At 39.2% G+C, this 26,573-nt stretch overlaps 1 protein-coding gene across 1 annotated transcript in view; it reads left to right on the forward strand.

Annotated features, from left to right (window-relative positions):
* Positions 1 to 26,573, forward strand: part of LOC128657179 (oocyte zinc finger protein XlCOF7.1-like) — a 78,246-nt gene that overhangs the window by 1,518 nt on the left and 50,155 nt on the right. The window contains exons 2-4 of the mRNA XM_053711429.1: positions 7,042 to 7,151; positions 11,771 to 11,876; positions 22,072 to 22,176. Coding sequence (XP_053567404.1) covers positions 11,808 to 11,876; positions 22,072 to 22,176 — 174 coding nt within the window. The 5' untranslated portion in view covers positions 7,042 to 7,151; positions 11,771 to 11,807. The remainder of the gene's footprint in view (positions 1 to 7,041; positions 7,152 to 11,770; positions 11,877 to 22,071; positions 22,177 to 26,573) is intronic.

A 26,573-nucleotide genomic window follows, 5' to 3' on the forward strand; every position in this document is an offset into this window, starting at 1 on the left:
TTTGGTAATTAGAAAGCCGCTAAATGCAGCTGCGCACCACACGTGTATTATGCCCAGCAGTGAAGGGGTTAATTAGGTAGCTTGTAGGGTTAATTTTAGCTTTAGTGTAGAGATCAGCCTCCCACCTGACACATCCCACCCCCTAATCCCTCCCAAACAACTCTATTCCCTCCCCCACCCCACAATTGTTCCCACCATTTTAAGTACTGGCAGAAAGTCTGCCAGTACTAAAATTAAAGGATATTTTTTTTAAATATATAGTCTGCTGTGTAGGATCCACCTTAGCCCCCAACCTCACTGACCCCCCCCAAACAGCTCTCTAACCCTCCCCCCTCTACCTTATTGTCCGCCATCTTGGGTACTGGCAGCTGTCTGCCAGTACCCATTTTGCATATAATTAGTTTTTTTTTAATGCGTTCTAATTAAATAACTAAACTTTTCTGTAGTGTAGCTGCCCCCCCCCCAATGACCTACTCCCATTTAAATTGTTCCCAATGTTCCATTTTACCTGCTGGAGTGTATTAAATTGTTTATAAGTAGCTCATTTACCCCTATTTTGGCCTTTGAAATAGCTGATTTAGCTTGTGGTATCCCAACTCAGTCTCAGCTATTGAATAGCCTAAGTAAACACAGCCAGCAGAATAAATGACTCTCCCAGTGGGTTGCAGGATAGTTAAGTAATAAAATGATTATTTTACATAGTTCTCTCTATTCATTGAGCTTTAGTTTTCCAGCCAAATATAAGATAAGGAAGCAAGTTTGTGTACACAAAGTTATAACATAATGAGCTATATTACCTGAAGCTCAACCCATTGTAATAGGCTGTGATTTAAAAGCACAAACCCAGCTACTTCATATACACAAATAAACATGAAAATGCAATTTCTTATACATTTTATACTCAGTAGCTGGTATAACAAGTCATTGAAAACACATTAATATAAAAACTATTTTACAGTGTACTGTCCCTTTTAAGAGCTGGTCCATTTTTCTTTCGGAACCTGAGTTTTGCTTGCTTGTTGGTTTGCTAAATGTAGCCACCAATAAGCAAGCGCTATCCAAGGTGCTGAACCTAAAATGGGCAGGGTCCAAAACTTTAAATTCCTGCTTTTTAAATAAAGATAAACAGTATATAAATTGTGGAGTTAATGAAGAAAAAACACATTAAAAAGTTAAACTAGCGATGCTGCGAAAGGGCGATACTGATAATTAACCCTTTATTCAGAAGACATAAAGGAATTTCATGTTTGTATTAGTTCCTTGGTCTCAAGGAATTTTTTAATATGGTTACAATAAAGCTCCATTTTTAATATGGTTACAATAAAGCTCCATTCAATCCCATTTGTAATAAAGTGAGTCTCAGTTTACACGTGATGCGTGGTTGGTCATTTAGAAGAGCAATTCTAGGGGTCAGTTCAAAACTCTCTGTCAATATACCCTTAAAATGTGTCTCCAACCCAATCCACAGTGGTTTCACTCTGTCACATCCCCACCACATGTGAAGATAATCCCCTTTTTCCCCACAGCCCCTCCAACATCTATCATTGGCTCTGGGATATATGGAACATAATCTCACAGGTGTGAGGTAGCAGTGCATTAGGACTTTAAAGTTGAGCTCTATGATCTGTGGAGATGTAGAGGCTTTTTTTAGTGTGTTTGAATATCTTTACCCAGCTTTCTAGTTCTATTTCTATTCTCAGGTCTTCCTGCCATTTCCCAGCAAAAGCTGGGAGTTGTAAGGTCTGGTGTGCTTGTAGTAATTTTCTAGATGTTGACAGTGTGTGTGAGGAGGTTTCCTCTCTACTGCACAGATATTCAAAAGTAGTCAAGTCTCTTAAAGGGACATTAAACACTAAATACATGCTAGATAGAATGATGCATTCAAAGAAAAGATTAGTCCATGACTAACATGTAGATGTATTTTTTAAAGTTTCATTAGTTGTTTAAAAAGTGACAAAATTAGTGTAAAGTTTTAGTGTCTATAAAACACTGGGAGCTGCCATGTTGTAACTTGTGTTACCTTCTCTGCTGTGGCCAATTAGGGTCAGTTATAAATAGGTCACTAGAGTGTGCAGCCAATGGTTGTGCTGGATTTAACAGTGTTCTGCACTTCCATTTCTAACAGGAACTGAAAAGCTCACAATTTCAGAATGGAATTACAGGCAAAGAGGACAAAATAAATAATGAAAGTATATTGCAGAGTTGTTTTATTATATACAATTTATCATTTTATATTACCATCTCAAAGTGTTTAATGTACCTTTAAGTAGTCCACATAGTGTGGTGACGTGTGAATGAAATGGGACAATTGATGATATTTGAGCCATCGCATATAATTGCCATTTGCTACTTCCCTCAACTCTTCTTTGAGTTGGAGTTGTCGATTAGAGATAAAATCCCTAAGTGGTGTTGTGCACCCCCATTCTGTCAATCGTTGTTGACCACAGTCCAAACCCCCAATCAATTCTGCATTGGTGGGAATGGGGAACAGAGGGGATCTTGTCCCTGTGATGTGTGGTTTCGTCGCTACTATTCTGTCCCATGATTCAAAGATTTGTTTATGTAAATATAAAGTCATGCATTGCGGGGGTCTTAAATGTTTTGGGATCCAACACAAAGCTCCTACTGTAGGAACTCGTAGGATGTGTGAGTCCATGGCCACCCAAGCTTTTGTTGCTCTAGCCCCGTGCCAGTCCAGTATTCTTTGTAATGTCACTGCTTCCAAGTATACTGAAATACATGGAACCCCTAGGCCTCCTGTCCCTAAAGTTCTGTACATAGTATCCCTATTTATCCTAGGTTTGACTATTCCCCCAAATTAATTTATTGATTTGTTTTTGCATTCCAGATACATACCATCGTGGGAGGGTCATAGGGAGTGTTTGTAGGATGTACAGTATTCTTGGGAGTGTGGTCATTTTGATACATTGGATCCGTCCCCACCAAGAGATGGGCTTAGTAGCCCAGGTTAATAAATCCTTTTGAGTTCCCTTTAATAGAGGCATGTAATTAGCTTCAAACAAGGTTGTCTTATCTGGTGACAGCTGTATGCCTAGGTATTTTAAGGTTTTGGGTTGTAGTTGGAGTGGGCATATATTGTTTAGACTTCTAAATGTTGGCTGTGTTAGGGTTATGTTAAGAATTTCTGATTTCTGTAAATTTATTGCAAAATTGGAGTAACGGCCAAATTCTTTTATTTCTAACATAATGGCAGGGATCGATTTTAAAGGGGAGGACACAGTAAAAAGAACATCATCCGCGTAAAGCACAATTTTGAAATTGTGGGGACCTATTTTTATACCCTGTATATTTATGTCTGCTCTGACTCTAGTTGCAAATACCTCCATTGTTAGTATGAACAAAGTGGGCGACAGCGAACAACCCTGTCATGTTCCGTTCTGGATCTTAAAAGCATCCAACAGAACACCATTTGCTTTCACTTTGGCTGAGGGATGCGAATACAGAGTAAATATTTGTGCTATTGTTATAGGTCCTAAACCTATCGCTATCAGTGTTTCCCTTAAGAATTCCCAATTTAGGCGATCGAACGCCTTTTCGGCATTGGTTGCTAAAAGAATCGCTGGGATTTTATTCTGTTTGGCATAGTTCATCAGAGTCAACACCCTAAGGGTGTTGTCCCTTGCCTCCCTCTTGGGAACAAACCCCACTTGATCTGTGTGGATTAGGTCTTGAATAACGCTATTAAGTCTTTTTGATAATATTTTCCCTAAGATTTTTAGGTCCGCATTCAAAAGGGAAATTGGGCGATAACTGCTTGGGTCTGTGGGTACCTTGCCAGGCTTTGGAATTACTGCGATATGTGCTAATAACATGTTTTTTGGTAGTCTATTTGTCGCGTCTAGTTTATTGAATAAAGAAAAGAGATGTGGGACTAGTATATGTTTGAACATCTTATAATAGGAATTTGAAAAGCCATTGGGCCCTGGACTTTTCCCGAGGGGAAGTTCATTTATTAAAAAGCAAAAAATGGAGGAGCACAAACCGGGTGGAATGCAAATAAAACGGGTTTATTGAAACCTGGCGCCTTAGCGCGGCATGAGAGTAGACAAATATACAAATAACAACAGTTCACGAAAAATAGAGTGGAGGGGATAAACACCCCGGGTTAAACACGGAAAACCATAAAATGCAAGGGCTGAATAATGTCAGGTAAACGCGTTTCAGCGTGTAGCCTTACTCATTACCTAATCTAAAATAGTACACTGTGCACTATAAAACCATCAGCCCAGTTTCTCATTTGTCAGAGGGTACACACCCTCCTCCTTAACCTGACCAATAGATTCCTTAGTGATAAGCCAGCCCCTTGCTGCCAAGTGAACAAAACAGCGTTGCAATATATGTTAGCATAGGAGTATTGATGGGTTACTTTTTATACTCAGAACAATACAATTAGAATACACATTGAAATACAGTGTAAGGAATATATAAAAAGCACAGCAAAATAGGGTCAAAAATAATAATAAAAAATTAGGCAGAAACATGTTTACCTCCACTAAACTCAAATTGTCACCTACCGGCAATTACTAATTGACAAAAAAAGAAAAGAAAATCTGTCTCAACTAAACTATATATATATATATATATATATATATATATATATATATATATATATATATATATATATATATATATATATATATACTAATACATATACCTGAATAACTATATGAATAAACAAATCACAAATCAACAAATGGGTAGAATGGCAGGTATACAAACAGCATATAAATGCAAAAGATATGTAAATTTCTTCACAGAGCGTGAGCTTCAGAGGACAGCAGGATCTCCTGTGTAAAAAGATTCAAACAGTTAGATCATCGGTAGCTGGTTATCATATCTTAGTGTAATATGAACTATATCCTAGACACGCCCGTATAGCCTTAAAACCCTAGTTAGGGGAGAGTAGGGTAGTAAAAGTGTGTCAACAACTCACAGACCATCACAAATTTTCATATGGGGGGGGGAGCAAATTAGCTAGTGGCTGATAAGGATAACCTTTAGAAAGTACAAGGAGGGGCAAGAGAGTGAAGTAGGGGGGAGGACAGGTATGATAACCCTAGAAAGTCACCAAAAGTTTTTTGGTAGTCTATTTGTCGCGTCTAGTTTATTGAATAAAGAAAAGAGATGTGGGACTAGTATATGTTTGAACATCTTATAATAGGAATTTGAAAAGCCATCGGGCCCTGGACTTTTCCAGAGGGGAAGTTCATTTATTACTTTTAATATTTCTGTTTGAGAAATAGGGCTGTCTAATTGATCAATTTGGGACTGATCTAGTTTAGGGAGGGCTGCTTTTCTAATATAGTCTCTCAATTTAAGTGTTCAGGGGTAGAGTTTGATTCAAGGTTATATAACTTAGCGTAATAATTACCGAATAGATTGGCTATCTCCTTACTGTCGTATATAGGTTGATTATCTGGTGTGTGAAGTTTGTGTATCTGTAAGATTTGAGACTGCGCCTTCAGAAGTTTCGCCAAGTAAGGCCCCGATCTGTTACTTTTCATAGAAGTATGTCTTCCTAAGGGAAAGTGCTTTTCTGTGAGCTTCTTTAGTTAGAATTGCGTGTAAATCCTGTCTGGCCTTTAAAAGGCAAGTATAGGTTGTCTGATCTGAGGGTCTATTTTTGTGTTGTGTTTCTAAACAGTGTATCTGGGAAGTTTGTTAACACCAGCGTTATATGTTTTCCTCCTGAAGGCCACATGTTTAATGCATTCCCCCCCTAATTACAGCTTTATGAGCTTCCCACAAGCAGTCCGAAGGTATTTCTGGCGTGTGATTAATCTGGAAATATTCTATCAATGTTTTCTTGATGGATTCTGCTGTGGCTGGGTAATGGAGTAGGGAATCATCCATTCGCCATATGCATTGTGTTTGTGACTTACTTGGTCATTCCAAGTGCATGTTGACCATGGAATGATCTGACCATACTGTGGGCAAAATATCTGCATCTTTAAGCTGTGCGAGAAATGCTCTATCTAGATATAAGTGATCAATACGTGTGTATACTGCCCAAGGGTGGGAGTAGAACGTATAGTTCCTCTGTGTTGGGTGTAATACTCGCCATGTGTCCACTAGACCTAGGGTCTCTAAACACTTCAGGACTGAGTTAGGGGATCTAGAATTGGATAAAGGAGACCCGGTGGAGGAATCCAAAGTTGGGTCTATTGTGATGTTCATATCTCCTCCCATAATCAAAAGTCCCTTCTTGTGTTCTAAGAGGCGTTTATAGAATTTGTGTCTCCTGCTATTAGGAGCGTATATATTCACCAGCGTGGCAGGTCTATTGTAGAGCAAGCCCACTAGTATCAGGATTCTGCCTTCTGCGTCAGTGACCCTATTTAATAGTTGAAATTGTAGCTTTCTGAGAAATAGTATACCCCCCCCCCCCGTTCTTTTTGATTTCATGGGAATTAAAGTAATCTAAGGGGAAATTTTTTGACTTGAATGTAGGTTCCCTTCCGTTCATAAAGTGGGTCTCCTGGAGGAATACTATAGACTCTCCCTGTCTCGTTAGTGACCTCAATCCTATAGAACGTTTTGTAGGAGAATTGAGCCCTTTCACATTCTGTGATATTATTGTGAAAGTATGGCTAGCCATGTATTTTTGGACTCGTGAGTAAGCTATAGTGAGGAGAGTGTCTTACCTGAATGGTCCCGAAGGTCCTTTCCCAAAGCTGAACAAATATGAGGTAGGAGTAGGCATACATGGTGTTGGATAAACAAAAAACAGACCTGTCAGTCGGAGCACTATTGAATGTAAGTACAAAAGAAAAACATATAAATAAATCAGCATAATAACAGAATAACATAAACTTTGCTTTCTCTACACGTAAAAACACATAGTGCAGCAGCATACAGCCCATTAACTTATCAATAACAAATACTGCATACAAGGGCCATCTTAAACTGGGGGGGTTGTAGGTACCATGTTAGTACCCAACTTTTTAGGTGGGCTATCTGAAAAATATCTAAAGAAAAAGTATAGTAAATAGAACAACTATATAGTGTTTCTTGTTTCAGCAATCTAACTGAGTGGAAGTTCAGAATAAACTTATCGTGTCCTGAAAATTGCTGAGTGAATAAATCAAGGAGGATCACATGAATGACCAGCAGCATCACTCATTGATGTGGTAGGTTTTCTTCTCTTTTTTGCAGCCATATTCCATTCCTGACGCTGTGGCTTGGGTCCAGCTGACTTATGAGATGGTTGGATTTGCTGATCTTCTGACAGTTTAGGCATTGATGGAGGTGGAATGTTCAATTGTTTACAAAACTGTTCCAGGTCCTCTGCATCTTTGTAGATGTAGGTCTTATCTCCCTTGGAGACTCTGATGGAAAAGGGGAACCCCCATCTATAGGGTATTCCCAGGTCTCTCAAATGTAAAGTCAAATATCTGGCTTATTTTCTTTTTGCTAGGGTTATAGGACTTAGGTCTGCATAAATCTGAAGAGAATCTTCTCCAAATCTTATCAGAGTTTTTCTCCTCGCTTCTTGTATGATCTTCTCCTTGTCTGAGTATTTGTGGCAACGTAGGATTATATCTCTGGGGGAGCTGCGGCCGCCGGTTTAGGCCTTAGCGCCCTATGCGCCCTGTCTAGACTGATATTTCCATCCCCCTCCGTTCCCAGCAGGAACTTGAACAGATTCTGGAGATATGAGGGGATCTGAGCTTGAGAGATTTCTTCAGGTACGCCACGCACCCTCAGGTTCTGGCGGCGCCCCCTATTGTCTAAATCTTCGACTTGCTCTTGTAATTTAATGATAGTGGAATTTTGGTATTGCAACTCCATAGCCATAGACATAGATGATTGTGTATTTTCCTCTATTTGCTCCTCTACCTGTAATACTCAATTCCCCAAATCCACCACATCCTTTTTAATGTCTGCCAGACCATCTTTTATAAATTTGCTGACTTGTTTCATAAAGGAGGAGAAATCCTCTTTTGAAGGTAATGCCTTTAAGTCTGCTTTGGTAATATTAATGTTATTATTATTATCTTCTGTGGTCTGTGTATTAATATCTCTTTCTGCGACACTGTCTGATGGAGAGTAATCTATGTCGCCTGGTGAACTATTATCACAGGGTTTGAAAAAATTGTTGAGCTTTCCCCCATTCATGTTTAGCCCTTTAATATTTTTGTCTGAGCGATGAGGTCTTTTGGTTGCCATCATACAAGCTACTCCAAGTTACTTCTGTCTCCAGCCTAATAGCTCCACTAGCCCAAACCGTTGTGTTTTAATTGCTGCACAAAAATAAAATGTCTTTTCAGTTTTGGGGTTGTAGTGTGTGTCCGCTTTGCTATTTCGTCAAGGCTGTTCTTATATTGTATATGTTCTTTTCTCTCTGTCGGAGTGTGGGTATTGTTGTGCCTCCACTATTTATTAGTGTCTATTGCTTGTATGTTTGTTTTCCTCACCTCAGTGCATCGATGCTGGAATCAGATTAACCAAGCTCCCCCTCTTATTAATTCCTCTTCTTTGACGATTTTATGAGCAGTCTCCCAACCCTCACAATGCCGCTGTCTTAATGAGTCGGCTCCGCTATTGATCACGTACCCACGTGGCTTCTGTTGCGGCCTAAGGTTAGGGATAGCTGGCCTCTCCTGCGTTGTCGTCGCTATAAAGTTTTAAAGTTCCAAAACTTCACTGCAGTGCCCTCAGAGGCTTAGCAGACCTTGGGATGTTAATTCCTCCTTGAAAGCTGGAGTTATGGTTGTTATATACAGCCCACCTGAAAATTCTTTTACGGAGCTCTAGTTACTTGCGGCCATGTTCTTCTGCGGCCGGCTCCACCCCCAAAGTTTCACTTTTTAATGTGTTTTTTCTCCATTAACTCCACAATTTATATACTGTGTATTTAATACTGTGCTCAATTTAGCATAGTGGAGATACCTGTTCCCATAAATTTTGGAATTTTAAATAAAGATAGCAAGAGAATGAAGAAAAAATTATAATAGGAGTAAATTAGAAAGTTGCTTAAAATTGCATGCTCTGTCTGAATCATGAAAGAAAGAAAAAAATAGGTTTAGTGTCCCTTTAAGGTAAAAACAAAATCTCTCATTGTACCCCAAATGTCACTGAAATTCCAAAAATATTCATTTTCCAGCACTTTCACTAAGGGTTAAAACAAAATCTCCCATTGTGCCAATATATTTTCACTGCAACAATCTCACACAATGACCCCTCTACAAAATCACAAAGCATGGGGACTTTTTACTGTCGAATTTTAAAAATATTAGACCCCTAATGTCACTCAAATTGCCAACATAGCCATTTTCCAACATTTCCACTTAAGGTAAAAACAAATTCTTCCATTGTGCCAATACATTTACACTGCAGCTATCTCACACAATGACCCCTCTACAATATCGCAAAATATGGGGACTATTTACTGTGGAATAATAAAAATATTGAGCCCCAAATGTCATTCAAATTGCAAACAAAGTCATTTTCCATCACTTAGGGTTAAAAACAAAATCTATTGTGCCAATACATTTTCATTCCCCCTATCTCACACTATGAGGCCTATTTATCAAATGTCTGTCGGACCATATCCGACAGTGCTGATCAGGTCCGACAGACATCGTTGAATGCGGAGAGCGATACGCTCTCCATATTCAGCATTGCACCAGCAGCTCACAAGAGCTGCTGGTGCAACGCCACCCCCTGCAGACTCACGGCCAATCGGCCGCCAGCAGGGTGGTGTCAATCAACCCAATCGTACTCGATCGGAATGAATTGTGGCGATCCCTGTCCACCTCATCAGAGCAGGCGGACAGGGTTATGGAGCAGCGGTCTTTAGACCGCTGCTTCATAACTGCTGTCTCTGGCGAGTCTGAAGACTCGCCAGAAACACAGGCCCTCAAGCTCCATTCGGAGCTTGATAAATGGGCCTCAATGACTCATCAGCAATATCACAGAGTATGGGGACTTTGTACTGTGGAATGTTTAAAATATTGGGCCCCAAATGTCACTCAAATTTAAAAATTAGTAATTTTACAGCAGTTCACTAAGGGTTAAAAACAAAAAATTATTTGTGCCAGTAACTTTTCACTGCAGCTATCTCACACAATGACTCCTCTACAACATTACAAAATATGCAGACTTTTTGTCTGTAGAATTTGAAAAAATATTGGGTCCCTAATGTCACTCAAAAAAAATAATCATTTTCCATCACTTCACTAAGGGTTAAAACAAAATCTCCTATAATGCCTGTCACAGATGCCGGGCTGCAGGGGTTAAACTCCTACCACCTACCCCCTCTTGTATCTCAGCGGTTTGGGGCTCCTCAGAGCAACTGCGATCTCCCAGAGCTCTTGTTTCCCTTGTTTTTGTTATGTAAACCTGATCTTGAAAGAGCTGGTTTCTGACCGACCCATCTCTCTCAGGCCGGCCGGGCCTCTTTTGGGGATTGGTACCCCGTGGGGAGGGTGAGATGTAGGCCAATTGCCGGAGGTGAGCTCCATGGAGAACCGGGGTTTCCGAGCCCCATTCAGCAGACTGCCGGCCGGCCACAGCAGCTCGGATTCCTGGTCCCCTTTAACTCAGGTCGCTCCAGCGGCTACTTGTCCTAGAGCTCCGCTCTCTGATGTGGACCTCTCAGGGAGCACTAGAGAGGGGGTAATTTTCAGGGGTGAGCGCTCTCAGAAACCGGGGGGTTTTGGACCCCTCCCTCACTACCCGCTTTCCCAATGGCCTTCTCTGTGAACATTGGATAGCCCATAACTCCGACCCCCAGCCATGGATCGCTTTTTGGACTGAAGCAGCTGAGGGCCAAGGGCTTTCCAACAAACCCTGGAAGGACCGCCGCTCCCCAGGGATCACCCCAAATACACCATCCTTGTGCCGCTGGTCAGATAAGGCTTGTTATCAAGATCAGTTTGGGTATAAATGTTGTGTTTTTTTCCCTAATAAAATGTTCTTCTTTGTTCACCTGAATACTAGTCTGTCTAGTTATTTGGGTGGGGCCTTGCTAAGATCGCTTTCTCCGCTACATATCGTCTTGTTCCGGGTGCTGGAAGGATCTGTTGGCGGAGCTGCCCAGTTGGGGTAGCCAGAGATCCGTCACAGTGCCAATACATTTTCACTGCAACTATCTCACACAATGACTCCACTACAATATCACAAAGTATGGGACCATTTTACTGTGGAATAATTAAAATAATGGGCCCCAAATGTCATTCAAATTGCAAAAATAGTCATTTTCCAGTACTTTCTCTTAGGGATAAAACCAAAAACTAACATTATGCCTATACATTTTCACTGCAGCTTTCTCACACAATGACCACTCTAAAACATCACAAAGTATTGGGACTTCTTACTGTGGAATTTTTTGAACGTATTGGGCCCCAAATGTCATTCAAATTGCAAACCTAGTCATTTTTATATCTTTATGTATATGATCGTTCGGCTGTAAGTCTCCCTTTCACACACAGCCCCTGCTCACTCTCTGAACTCCCTCTCCTTCACTCAAACACAGGCTCCCCTCTTAACCTTCTATTCCTGGCTGGGGTTAAACCAACATAGGGATTGTCATCAGTTTAGTGAATGTGTGTCTGGTTTATAAGTAGGGTTTCTTGTATATGTTTATGTAATAAAAGAAAGGAGAAGAAAAAATTAAATATATATATATATATATATATATATTTCACAGGCAGAGTTTAGATGTGTGTTTAGATTAGATAGATGTGTATGTATGGCCAGTATACCAATATGTGTCATTTCTGTCATGTATATCCCACTGTTGCAGGTCTTAGTGTTACAGAATATCACTGACCTTGAACAAGATGAAGAAGAAGCTGCCTGAGCAGATCCTGAATCACATCCTGGAGATTCTCTACCTGCTGACAGGAGAGGTGAGAAAACATCATAACGATACCACGGTAACCTCTTGCAGTAAATATGTGACCGATGCTCAGAGGTAAAGAAAGAGCCGGTGTTTAAAGGGACATGAAACCCACATTTTTTCTTTCATGATTTAGAAAGAGAATGCAGTTTTAAACATCTTTCTAATTTACTTATATTATCTAATTTGTTTTATTATCTTGATATTCTTTGCTGAAAATCATATCTAGATATGCTCAGTAGCTGCTGATTGGTTGCTGCACATAGAAGCCTTGTGTGATTGGCTCACCCATGTGCATTGCTTTTTCTTCAACTAAGGATATCTAAAAAATGAAGCAAAATAAATAATAGAAGTAAATTGTAATGTTTAAATTTATATTCTCTATCCGAATTATGAAAGAAAGATTTTGGGTTTAGTGGCCCTTTAAAGTTTTTATGCAAATACAAAAGTGTAGATTTGTTCTGGGAATATTCTGTTGTAGAAATTTCCCACCAGCCTTTTGTCCCAGAGGCAGAACTTTTTTTTTTTTTTTTCTTTTCATTTTCTGCAATGAGATTTTTTTTTTGCAAATTTTTTTTCTGCAGTGTCTCTGAGGAGCCAGTGTTTCTGCGTTCTTTGCCCTTACTCTTGGTGTGCATGAGGACAGGGTCGTGTACAGCCTCGCTGATGTCTGCTGTACGTTCCCACAGTGTCAGTCTGCTTGGGAACCTGCTCTACTGTACTGCTGGGGTCTATATGCTTATTTTATAGGGGCAGCTGCTCCATGCTTATAATGCTAATGTATAATATATAATTCCTAATAGATGGCACTTAGAAATGAGTCTCAAAATATATATGTATCAGCACACTCTGTTCCTGTCATGAAAGTGCGGGGTGCCACCCAGTGAATATAATATAAGGAAAGAAATCCAGAGGATGCACTCGCCATGTTTCAAAATATTTAATTTGTGAGTAAACGTTTTCAGGGAGTGACCCCTGTCTTCAGACTCCTGTAAACAAAACAAGGTGAAAAAGTGGCTTACCATATTGTGTATTTATGAAGGATGTCAGGGGGCTGGATATGCACACACACACTAATTAATTAATAAATAAATAATAAAATATATATATATATATATATACATATTATCACACTTAAAAAACTAAATCTTGTTTCTAAGTATATTGGTTGGCTCCTAGAATACATTTGTTAAAGGGACACTGAACCCAAATTTTTTTCTTTTATGATTCAGAGAGAGCATGCAATTTTAAGCAACTTTCTAATTTACTCCTATTATCAATTTTTCTTCATTCTCTTGCTATCTTTATTTGAAAAAGGCATCTAAGGAGCCAGCCAATTTTTGGTTCAGGACGTTGGACAGCATTTATCCACCAATCGGCAAGAACAACCAAGGTTGTTCACTAAAAATGGGCCGGCATCTAAACTTACATCCTTGCTTTTCAAATAAAGATATCAAGAGAATGAAGAAAATTTGATAATGGGAGTACATTAAATAGGAGTAAATTAAATGAAATTGCATGCTCTATCTGAATCACAAAAGAAAAAAAATGGGTTCACTGTCCCTTTAAGCCCTGACTTACCTTTTCTGCAATGTGCTGTTACTCTCTACCGCACTGGAGTTCAGGAAGGGGGAGGAAATTGAAAAGAGAGGAACCTAGTAAATATTTACACTGAGAACGGAACAGTGACACCTGCAGGTAGAAATTAAAAGTGCAGGCAATTTTTTATTTTTATTTTTTAAATGTCACAGCCGGTCTTTCTGCAGACACACTACAGTTTCTGCGATGAGATTGCACAGTGATCTGCCATTGGGGCCTTTTGTTATTTGTTCCATCATCCCCATACACAGACCAGCAATAGGCAGATCTTTAGGTTTCCGTCAGCATTTATAAAACATTTATTATGTGTGCAGACATTTTGCAATGCTACACTTAAAGGACCATTCTAGTGAAAAAAATGACATTCTCTTATAATTAGATCACATAATTTATTTTTAGTGGTGCTGTAAGTCTGTGTTTAACAACCACAAAGGGCTTAATTGTTGCTATATACTATACAGATATACAACATTTATTGTATGTACAGAACTTTTGCAATGCTTTTCTTAACTGCTGATATATACTGTGCACACATATAAATATTTATTCTGTATGCAGACCTTTGCAATGTATCACTTAATGTTTTATATATGTACTGCGCATTTATAACATTTATTCTGTGTGCAGACCTTTACAATGTATCACTTAATGTCATATATGTACTGCACATTTATAACATTTACTGTGTGTGCAGACCTTTGCAATGTATCACTTAATGTCTTATATATGTACTGCGCATTTATAACATTTAGTCTGTGTGCAGACCTTTTGCAATGTATCACTTAGGGCTAGATTTATTAAGCCCTTACGGCAGCAAGTTCTCACAAGAACTTGCTCGCCGCGATTTAAGAAGCAGCAGTCACCAGACCACTGCTTCCCTAAACTCTTCGCCACCTCTAAACTGGCGAAATTCAATCTCCTCGGTCGAGTCCGATCGAGGAGATTGACAGCTCCTGCCCGCGCGTGATTGGTTGTGCGCGGGCAGGGGGCGGGATTGCACACGAGGGCAAAATTGCGCTTGTGTGCAATGTTAATTACCTACGGGTAATTTCACCCCGCCACAGGCGAGCTGAGGCGTACAGGGGCGCGTATACGTGCCCCTGTACGCCTCAGCTATGATAAATCTAGCCCTTAATGTCTTATTTATGTACTGCACATTTATAACATTTTATTCTGTGTGCTGACCTTTGCAATGTATCACTTAATGTCTTATATATGTACTGTGCATTTATAACATTTATTCTGTGTGCAGACCTTTACAATGTATCACTTAATGTCTTATATATGTACTGCACATTTATAACATTTAATGTGTGTGCAGACCTTTACAATGTATCACTTAATGTCTTATATATGTACTGCACATTTATAACATTTACTGTGTGTGCAGACCTTTACAATGTATCACTTAATGTCTTATATATGTACTGCGCATTTATAACATTTATTCTGTGTGCAGACCTTTGCAATGTATCACTTAATGTCATATATGTACTGCGCATTTATAACATTTATTCTGTGTGCAGACCTTTGCAATGTATCACTTAATGTCTTATATATGTACTGCACATTTATAACATTTATTCTGTGTGCTGACCTTTACAATGTATCACTTAATGGCCCCTAGTTATCAAGCCGTCAACCTCAAATACGCTGGAATTCCGCAGCGTATTTGTGGCGAGGCTGATTCGCCTTAGTTATCAAGCCCTAGACACCGGCAAAAGTAGAATTTTGTGACGTAAGCTTCGATCCGCCAGACTCAGTCCGACACAGATTGATGCTTACGTTACTACAGATGTTCCGCACACAAGTGCGGCACAATCTGACTACTTTTGCTAGTACGGTAGCAGGTACGCTCGGCACTTTTCCGGCCCAGCGTACCTGGTTTTCAAACTGCCGCCCTGGAGGCGGTGGATCCCATAGGAATCAATGGGAGTCTGACCATAGCGAAAGTTCATGTTCGCTGCTGCCAGACATCCCATTGATTCCTATGGTAGTTTCTACACCTAACACCCTAACATGTACCCCGAGTCTAAACACCCCTAATCTGTCCCCTCGTACACCGCCACAACTAAATAAAGTGTTTACCCCATAAACCGCCGCTCCCGGAGCCCACCACAAGCTATAATAAATATGTTAACCCCTAAACCGCCGCTCCCGGTCCCCGCCGCAACTATAATATATGTATTAACCCCTAAACCGCCGTTCCCGGACCCTGCCACCACCTACATTATACCTATTAACCCCTATCCTGCCCCCCCTACACCGTCGCCACCTATAATAAATGTATTAACCCCTATCCTGCCCCCCCTACACCGCCGCCACTGTAATAAAATTATTAACCCCTAAACCTAAGTCTAACACTAACCCTAACACCCCCCTAACTTAAATATTAATTAAATAAATCTAAATAATATTTCTCTTATTAACTAAATTAATCCTTTTTAAAACTAAATACTTACCTTTAAAATAAACCCTAATATAGCTACAATAGCTATATATCAGCCAATAGAATGCGAGCTCAATCTGATTGGATCAGCCAATCGGATTGAACTTCAATCTGATTGGCTGATTCAATCAGCCAATCAGATTTTTCCTACCTTAATTCCGATTGGCTGATAGAATCCTATCAGCCAATCGGAATTGAAGGGACGCCATCTTGGATGACGTCCCTTAAAGGAACTTTCATTCGTCGTTAGTCGTCGGGAAGAAGAGGATGGCTCCGCGTCGGCTCGTCTGAAGATAGCTCTGCTCCGGATGGATGAAGACTTCTATCGGATGGAAGACCTCTTCAGCGCCGCCTGGATGATGACTTCATCGGATGGAAGACTTCTTAAGCGCCCCTTGGATGATGACTTCTGCCGCTCCGGATCTCCTCTTCGGTTCCATCGATGGTCGGCTGGCTGAAGACGGCTCAAGGTAGGATGATCTTCAGGGGGGTAGTGTTAGGTTTATTTAAGGGGGGTTTGGGTTAGATTAGGGGTATGTGGGTGGTGGGTTATAATGTTGGGGGGGGGTTGTATTTTTATTTTACAGGCAAAAGAGCTGTTTTCTTTGGGGCATGCCCCGCAAAAGGCCCTTTTAAGGGCTGGTAAGGTAATAGAGCTGGTATATTTTTAATGTAGAATAGGGTAGGGAATTTTTTATTTTGGGGGGCTTTGTTATTTTATTAGGGGGCTTAGATTAGGTGTAAGTATCTTAAAATTGTTGTAATATTTTTTTAAATGTTTAACTTATTTTTTTTTATTTTTTGTACTTTAGTTAGTTTATTTAATTGTATTTAATTGTAGTTATTTGTAGCTCATTTATTTAATTAATTTAATGATAGTGTAGTGTTAGGTTTAATTGTAACTTAGGTTAGGATTTATTTTACAGGTAATTTTGTATTTCTTTTAGCTAGGTAGTTATTAAATAGTTAATAACTATTTAATAACTATTCTAACTAGCTAAAATAAATACAAAGTTTCCTGTAAAATAAATATAAATCCTAAAGTAGCTATCTTAGGGTTTATTTTACAGGTAAGTATTTAGTTTTAAATAGGAATAATTTAGTTAATGATAGTGTAGTGTTAGGTGTAATTGTAACTTAGGTTAGTTTTTATTTTACAGGTAAATTTGTCTTTATTTTAACTAGGTAGCTATTAAATAGTTAATAACTATTTAATAGCTATTGTACCTAGTTAAAATAAATTGAAATTTGCCTGTAAAATAAAAATAAATCCTAAAATCGCTACAATATAATTATTTATATTGTAGCTATATTAGGGTTTATTTTAAAGGTAAGTATTTAGTTTTAAATAGGATTAATTTAGTTAATAAGCAAAATATTATTTACATTTATTTAATTAATATTTAAGTTAGAAGGGTGTTAGGGTTAGACTTAGGTTTAGGGGTTAATAATTTTATTACAGTGGTGGCGGTGTAGTGGGGGGCAGGATAGGGGTTAATAAATTTATTATAGGTGGCGACGGTGTGGGGGGGGCCAGATTAGGGGTTAATAAGTTTAATATAGGTTGCGGCGGGGTCTGGGAGCGGCGGTTTAGGGGTTAAACTATTTAGTTGTGGCGGGGTCCGGGATCGGCAGGATAGGGGTTAATAACTTTATTATAGAGGGCGGCGGTATAGGGGGGCAGGATAGGGGTTACTAGGTATAATGTAGGTGGCGGTGTCCGAGAGCGGCGGTTTAGGGGTTAATAACTTTATTTAGTTGCGGGGGGCTCCGGGGGCGCCGGTATAGGGGTAGAACAGTGTAGTTAGTGTGGGTGCTTAGTGACAGGGGTATCAATAAAGCTGTCAAAAAGCCGAAGAGCAGCGAGATCGGATGAGTGATAACTCTCACAGTCCGCTGCTCATCGCCCCGTACTTGGTGCGCGGCTTTTTGACAGATTTTTTGATAACTTAGGCGAAATTTTTCAGGTCCGCGGCGGCGATGGTAGGCGAGCTTAGGCGGGCGTATTGGACCGGCGAAGGCAGGTAAAGTAGACGGATTGATAACTAGCCCCCAATGTCTTATATATGTACTGTGCATTTATAACATTTATTCTGTGTGCAGACCTTTGCAATGTATCACTTAATGTCTTATATATGTACTGTGCATTTATAACATTTATTCTGTGTGCAGACCTTTGCAATGCATCACTTAATGTCTTATATATGTACTGCACATTTATAACATTTATTCTGTGTGCAGACCTTTGCAATGCATCACTTAATGTCTTATATATGTACTGCGCATTTATAACATTTATTCTGTGTGCAGGCCTTTGCAATGTATCACTTAATGTCTAATATATGTACTGCACATTTATAACGTTTACTGTGTGTGCAGAACTTACTTACGCCTAGATTTAGAGTTTGGCGTTAGCCGTCAAAACCAGCGTTAGAGGCTCCTAACGCTGGTTTTGGGCTACCGCTGGTATTTAGAGTCTTGTAGGTAAGGGTCTAACGCTCACTTTCCAGCCGCGACTTTTCCATACCGCAGATCCCCCTACGCCATTTGCGTATCCTATCTTTTCAATGGGATCTTTCTAACGCCGGTATTTAGAGTCTTGGCTGAAGTGAGCGTTAGAAATCTAACGACAAAACTCCAGCCGCAGAAAAAAGCCAGGAGTTAAGAGCTTTATGAACCGGCGTTAGCCCAGAAAGCTCTTAACTACTGTGCTCTAAAGTACACTAACACCCATAAACTACCTATGCACCCCTAAACCGAGGTCCCCCCACATTGCCGTCACTCTATTAATTTTTTTTTAACCCCTAATCTGCCGACCACACACCGCCGACCCCTATATTATATTTATTAACCCCTAATCTGCCCCCACAACGTCGCTGCTACCTTACCTACAATTATTAACCCCTAATCTGCCGACCGGACCTCACCGCTACTATAATAAAGTTATTAACCCCTAATCCGCCTCACTAACTCTATAATAAATAGTATTAACCCCTAATCTGCCCTCCCTAACATCACCAACACCTAACTTCAAGTATTAACCCCTAATCTGCCGACCGGACCTCACCGCTACTATAATAAATTTATTAACCCCTAAAGCTAAGTCTAACCCTAACACTAACACCCCCCTAAGTTAAATATAATTTAAATCTAACAAAATAAATTAACTCTTATTAAATAAATTATTCCTATTTAAATCTAAATACTTACCTGTAAAATAAACCCTAATATAGCTACAATATAACAAATAATTATATTGTAGCTATTTTAGGATTTAAATTTATTTTACAGGCAACTTTGTATTTATTTTAACCAGGTACAATAGCTATTAAATAGTTAATAACTAATAGCTACCTAGTTAAAATAATTACAAAATTACCTCTAAAATAAATCCTAACCTAAGTTACAATTAAACCTAACACTACACTATCAATAAATTAATTACATGAAATACCTACAAATAAATACAATTAAATAAACTAAATAAAGTACAAAAAATAAAAAAAATAATTACAAACATAATAAAAATATTACAACAATTTTAAGCTAATTACACCTACTCTAAGCCCCCTAATAAAATAACAAAGCCCCCCAAAATAAAAAAAAATGCCCTACCCTATTCTAAAATTAAAATAGAAAAGCTCTTTTACCTTACCAGCCCTTAAAAGGGCTTTTTGCAGGGCATGCCCCAAAGAATTCTGCTCTTTTGCCTGTAAAAAAAAACCATACAATACCCCCCCAACATTACAACCCACCACCCACATACCCCTAATCTAACCCAAACCCCCCTTAAATAAACCTAACACTAAGCCCCTGAAGATCTTCCTACCTTATCTTCACCACGCAGGGTATCACCGATCCGTCCAGAAGATCCTCCGAAATCTTCATCCAAGCCCAAGCCGGGGCTGAAGAGATCCATCATCCGGCTGAAGTCTTCTATCAAGCGGCAAGAAGAATTCCAGAAGAGGCTCCAAAGTCTTCATCCTATCCGGGCAGAAGAGGAGATCCGGACCGGCAACCATCTTCATCCAAGGGGCATCTTCTATCTTCATCCATCCGACGACAAGCGGCTCCATCTTCAAGACCTCCGGCGCGGATCCATCCTCTTCTTCCGACGTCCTAACACAGAATGACGGTTCCTTTAAGGGACGTCATCCAAGATGGCGTCCCTCGAATTCCGATTGGCTGATAGGATTCTATCAGCCAATCGGAATTAAGGTAGGAAAAATCTGATTGGCTGATGGAATCAGCCAATCAGATTCAAGTTCAATCCGATTGGCTGATCCGATCACCCCACTTAGGGGGGTGTTAGGGTTAGGGTTAGACTTAGCTTTAGGGGTTAATAAATTTATTAGTAAGAGTAGCGGTGAGGTCCGGTCGGCAGATTAGGGGTTAATACTTGAAGTTAGGTGTCAGCGATGTTAGGGAGGGCAGATTAGGGGTTAATACTATTTATTATAGGGTTAGTGAGGCGGATTAGGGGTTAATACGTTTATTATAGTAGCGGTGAGGTCCGGTCGGCAGATTAGGGGTTAATTATTGTAGGTAGCTGGCGGCGACGTTGTGGGGGGCAGATTAGGGGTTAATAAATATAATATAGGTGTCGGCGGTGTTAGGGGCAGCAGATTAGGGGTACATAGGTATAATGTAGGTTGCGGCGGGGTACGGAGCGGCAGATTAGGGGTAAAAAAAAATATGCAGGTGTCAATGATAGCGGGGGCAGCAGATTAGGGGTTAATAAGTGTAAGGTTAGGGGTGTTTAGACTCGGGGTTCATGTTAGAGTGTTAGATGCAGACTTAGGAAGTGTTTCCCCATAGGAAACAATGGGGCTGCGTTAGGAGCTGAACGCTGCTTTTTTGCAGGTTTTTTTTCAGCTCAAACTGACCCATTATTTCCTATGGGGGAATCGTGCAGGAGCACGTTTTTGAAGCTGGCCGCGTCCGTAAGCACCGCTGGTATTGAGAGTTGCAGTGGCGGTAAATTATGCTCTACGCACCCTTTTTGGAGCCTAACGCAGTCCTTCTGTGAACTCTAAATACCAGCGGTATTTAAAAGGTGCAGGAAAAAAAAAGCCAGCGTTAGCTATGCGGGTCGTTACCGGCAAAACTCTAAATCTAGCCGTGTATGTCTTATATATGTACTGTGCATTTATAACATTTATTCTGTGTGCAGAACTTTACAATGTATCACTTAATGTCTTATATATGTACTGCGCATTTATAACATTTATTCTGTGTGCAGACCTTTACAATGTATCACTTAATGTCTTATATATGTACTGCGCATTTATAACATTTACTGTGTGTGCGGAACTTTACAATGTAGCACTTAATGTCTTATATATGTACTGCACATTTATAACATTTACTGTGTGTGCAGACCTTTGCAATGTATCACTTAATGTCTTATATATGTACTGCACATTTATAACATTTACTGTGTGTGCAGACCTTTACAATGTATCACTTATTGTCTTATATATGTACTGTGCATTTATAACATTTATTCTGTGTGCAGACCTTTGCAATGTATCACTTAATGTCTTATATATGTACTGCGCATTTAAAACATTTATTCTGTGTGCAGACCTTTGCAATGTATCACTTAATGTCTTATATATGTACTGCGCATTTATAACATTTACTGTGTGTGCAGACCTGTGCAATGTATCACTTAATGTCTTATATATGTACTGCGCATTTATAACATTTACTGTGTGTGCGGAACTTTTGTAATATGACATTTCAAAGGACCTGAAACCCAACATTTGTTCTTTCATGATTTCAATTTTTTTTTTTTTATTATATTTGCTTAATTCTCTCTATATCCAGCTAGCAGAACACATCAGTTGAGCCTATGACAATAAACCTATATGTACAGCCACCAATCAGCACCGAGTTCACTGTAGTGTATTTTAACAATGGTTACCGAGGGAATGAAGCCAATTAGATAACCGAAGTAAATTAGAAAGTTGGTAAAAACGGCATGTTCTATCTGAATCATGAATATTTAATGTTCCTTTAACTAGGATGGTGTTTAGCAGTCACATTGTGTGCTCAGTATGTGACCATGATGATGAGATGGGGAATATGATAACAGGATACACACAAGTGATGTGAGAGGGGTCAGTGATGTTTTTATGTTTCACTCTTGCAGCGTGTGACTAACTCACTGACAGCGAGTCACATGACCGGGGACAAGACGACAACAGAGAGGATACTGACCCACACCCTGCAGATCATGTACCTGCTGACAGGGGAGGTGAGAGCTGATAGAATATGTGTCATAGTAACAGTTGCATGTCCCTGTGACCGTCTGTATTGTTTGTTTTTATTGGAGAGCCTAAAATTAATATATACAGTTGTATCCAAAAGTTTAGGCACCCCTGACAATTTCTATGATTTTCATTTATAAATAATTGGATGTTTGGATCAGCAATTTCATTTTGATCTATCAAATAACTGAAGGACGCATTATGGCTGGGTGATTAACCGCGAGAGTGCACGTTTTTTTTTATGGGGGTGGGCGGACTACCGGTAACTTAGTGACATGTTCTGGCCTAGCATATAGCTAGGCAGAGGAGCCATGCACACACAGCAGTTAGAAGAGCCGCCACTGCGGGGCATGGAGTGGATACACGTGGTCAAGGTGGGTTGCTCACTTAGGCGACTGGAAGCTGGAGGCAAGCAAGTAAAAAACTTTCACTACGTGTAGGATAAAGCAGCATCTGACTGCACTGTCTGCAGAGTTATAAAATCTAAAGTAAAGAAGCTCCGGGGAGAGGGAGGCTCTGTGGAAGTGAAAGCAGTCCGAATAACAGATGTGGCACTGCCCTGGCATATACTTATACCTGGAGATTTATCCAATAAAATATTTGTTTTTATTTTCATACATCTACACAGTAAGTAAAACATGTTTAATGGCTAATGCTTTATTTACAGTATATATGTAATGCAGGTGTTTGAAAATAAAAACAAATATTTTATTGAATAAATCTCCAGGAATAGGTATATGCAGCAAGTTATTCAGACTGCTTTTACTTCCACTGAGCCTCTCCCCGGAGCTTGTTTAGAAAATTAAGGTGTTTTAGTAAAAAAAAATTTGGGTACAAAATCACAATTTTCATTTTTGGCCAAATCGCCCAGACCTAGGACACAGTAATATTTCAGTAGTGAAATGAGGTTTATTGGATTAACAGAAAATGTGCAATATGCATCAAAATGAAATTAGACCGGTGCATAAAGTTGGGCACCCCAACAGATATATCGCATCAATATTTAGTAGAGCCTCCTTTAGCAGAAATAACAGCCTCTAGATGCTTCCTATAGTCTGTAATGAAGATATTTTGGACCATTCCTCCTTGCAAAACCTCTCCAGTTCAGTTATTTTTGATGGACAGCCCACTAGAACATTGTACTTGTTACTCTGCATAAATACCAGAGTAGATTTTGAGCAGTGTTTTGGGTCGTTGTCTTGTTGAAATATCCAGCCTCGGCGTAACTTCAACTTTGTGACTGATTCCTCAACATTATTCTCTAGTATCTGCTGATATAGAGTTGAATCCATGCAACCTTTAACTTTAACAAGATTCCCAGTACCGACACTAGCCACACAGCCCCAAATCAAATTTTACTGTGGGTATCAAGTGTTTGTCTTGGAACGCTGTGTTCTTTTGCCACCATGCATAACGCCCCTTGTTATGACCAAATAACTCAATCTTTGTTTCTTTCATGTAATTGGCAAGAGTCCATGAGCTAGTGACGTATGGGATATACATTCCTACCAGGAGGGGCAAAATGCCTATAAATTACACCCCTCACCACACCCACAATTCAGTTTTTACAAACTTTGCCTCCTATGGAGGTTGTGAAGTAAGTTTTTGCTAAGTTTTCTACGTTGACATGAGTTTCTCAGCATTTTGAAGCCCGATTCCTCTCAGTACAGCGAATGTCAGAGGGATGTGAACGGAGTATCACTTATTGAATGCAATGGGATGTGAACGGAGCATCGCCTATTGAATGCAATGGTTTTCCTCACGGGAGATCTGTTTCATAGGTTCTCTGTTATCAGTCGTAGAGATTCATCTCCTACCTCCCTTTTCAGAGCGACGATATACTCTCATATACCATTACATCTACTGATAACTGTTTCAGTACTGGTTTGGCTATCTGCTATATGTGGATGGGTGTCTTTCGGTAAGTATGTGTTTATTACTTAAGACACCTCAGCTATGGTTATGCATTAATATAAAGTTCTAAATATATGTATTGTACTTATATTTGCCATGAGTCAGGTTCAGGTATTTCCTTTTTTGCAGACTGTCAGTTTCATATTTGGGGAAAATAAACATATTAAGAAATATTTTTCTTACCTTGGGTTTAGTCTTTTTTTCAAATTGACTACATTTTTCTTTGCAAATTGCGGGAAGAATTAGGCCCGCGGGTACGCCAAATGCTAGACTTTATTGCGTCATTCTTGGCGCGAATTTTTTTGCGGGGAAGTACGTCCGTTGACGCAAGTTCGTCATTCCCGGCGTTGTAGTTGACGTCGAGTTCCTTACACAAGGTTGTGTCGTTAGTGACGCGAGTGTGTCATTTCCGGACGTTGTTAGCGCCAAAATAAATTTCAGTTATGTTGTGCGTCATACTTGGCTCAAAATTTTTTCATTATTTTAGCACCCCATTGCTATTTGCCTCTTGCCTTTTTCTATGTCAGTGTCAGGGTTACTGTGTCTTTAACTAGTGCTTTCACTCAAGTCAGCTCTGATTGGTTACTGCCCCTTTAAATACTATTCACAGACAGGTAACGTTGCTTAGTTATTCTAATTGTGACCTCACAACCACCTGAAGAACCAAGCCTCCTCCCTTACTTCCTGTAAGATTCTAACCACCGGAGTTTCATCTACTCTCTTCTTCATGGAGCAAAATTCATCTGTAACAGCTTGTAGCTATCCTGCTATTTTCAACAATTGATTGCTCGCCATTTGGGGAATTCAGCTTTTCTCAGAGGCTGAGGAATTCACTATCACAAGTACTCTTATCCTTGTAAATAATCCTTACCTTGTTTTTTGCTTTGCATTGTTTCATTCCTCTTCCAGAGGCTGTCACTACATAGTCCATTACACTGAAGTTACTATCTGTTCCGGTCACTTCCGGTTCAGACATAGCAGCTGAATACACCACCGCAGCTTACAGCAGTGACTTCGCCTGCAGCAATTCAAACTGAGGAGCTGCTTGTTACTGAGCTGTTACAGGTAACTGAATTCAGCAAATAGTAAAAGACTTTGTTACTGCCAAATAACTTGCTGTGATTACATAAATATAAAAGACTTTGTTGCTGCCAAATAACCTGCTGTGAATACATTGTTATAAAAGACTTTGTTACTGACAAATATCTTGCTGTGAATACATCGTTATAATATATATATATATATATATATATATAAATAAAACCTGCCAAGTCATTCTCACAATTAAGGGAATCCACTTACATGAAGAGTGTTCATACTTAGTTGCAAATACGTTTTGACTATTATAGCAGATGGTATATATTTGAAAAAATAGGAAAACCTAAGTAACTTGAACTTTAATCAAGCAACACTAATCTGAGAACATTCTAAGGAATCTCTCAGTCACTTTATAATATTGCTCACTACAGTCTGAGATTTCCTTTCTCCCAATAGAGGAATTATGTCTGTGTGGTGATACAAACTTAAACTTTGCCAGGTTGTTGTAAATTCCTCATTTAAAGCAACATACACACTTATTTGTGGTTCATTCAAAAACATTATATCGGGTTGTTTCAGTTCTTAAAAAGATACATAACCATAATTCAGTTAAGAAATAACAAAAGGAAACAGGTTATCTGTATTTGAGTTCCTTAAAGGGTACACACACCTTACAGTCAGAGGGCTATGCTATTTGCATTTTTTCCCATTCCTGAAACTGTCATATAAGGAAATTGATAATTTTGCTTTATATGTTGTTTTTTATTTTACATTTTGCAAGATGTCACTATCTGATCCTGTCTCAGAAGTATCTGTTGGAACTTTGCTGCTTGATATCGGTTCTACCAAAGCTAAATGCATTTTATTTCCGATTGTCATTTGTAAATAGTTGTTATGATAAACTTTTACATGCAGATAATGTGTACATCAGTATTAGTACATTGCCTGTTGCTGTTCCTTCGACTTTTAATGTACATGTTATACCTTTTGAATTTTAAAGAATTTGTTACTGATTCTATTCAGAAGGCTTTGTCTGCTATTCCGCCTTCTAATTAATATAAAAGGTCGTTTAAAACTTCTCATAAGGTTGATGAAATTTCAAATGACCGACAACATAATGAATTATCCTCCTCTGATGAGGATCTATCTGATTAAGAAGATCATTCCTCAGATAATGACACTAACAAATCTACTTATTTATTTTAAATTAAGTATTTTCATTCTTTGTTTAAAGAAGTGTTAATTACTTTGGATATTAAGGAAACTAGTCCTCTTGATATTAGAGCTAGTAAATTCTGTTTTTTAAACCTCCTGTGGTTAATCCAGAGGTTTTTTTCCATTTCCTGATGCTATTTCTGATATGATTTCTAAGGAATGCAATAAGCCGGGTACTTCTTTTTTTCCTTCTACAAGGTTTAAAAAATTGTATCCT

The sequence above is a fragment of the Bombina bombina genome, chromosome 4 (assembly GCF_027579735.1).
Source record: "Bombina bombina isolate aBomBom1 chromosome 4, aBomBom1.pri, whole genome shotgun sequence".
In the NCBI taxonomy this organism is placed as follows: Eukaryota; Metazoa; Chordata; class Amphibia; order Anura; family Bombinatoridae; genus Bombina; species Bombina bombina.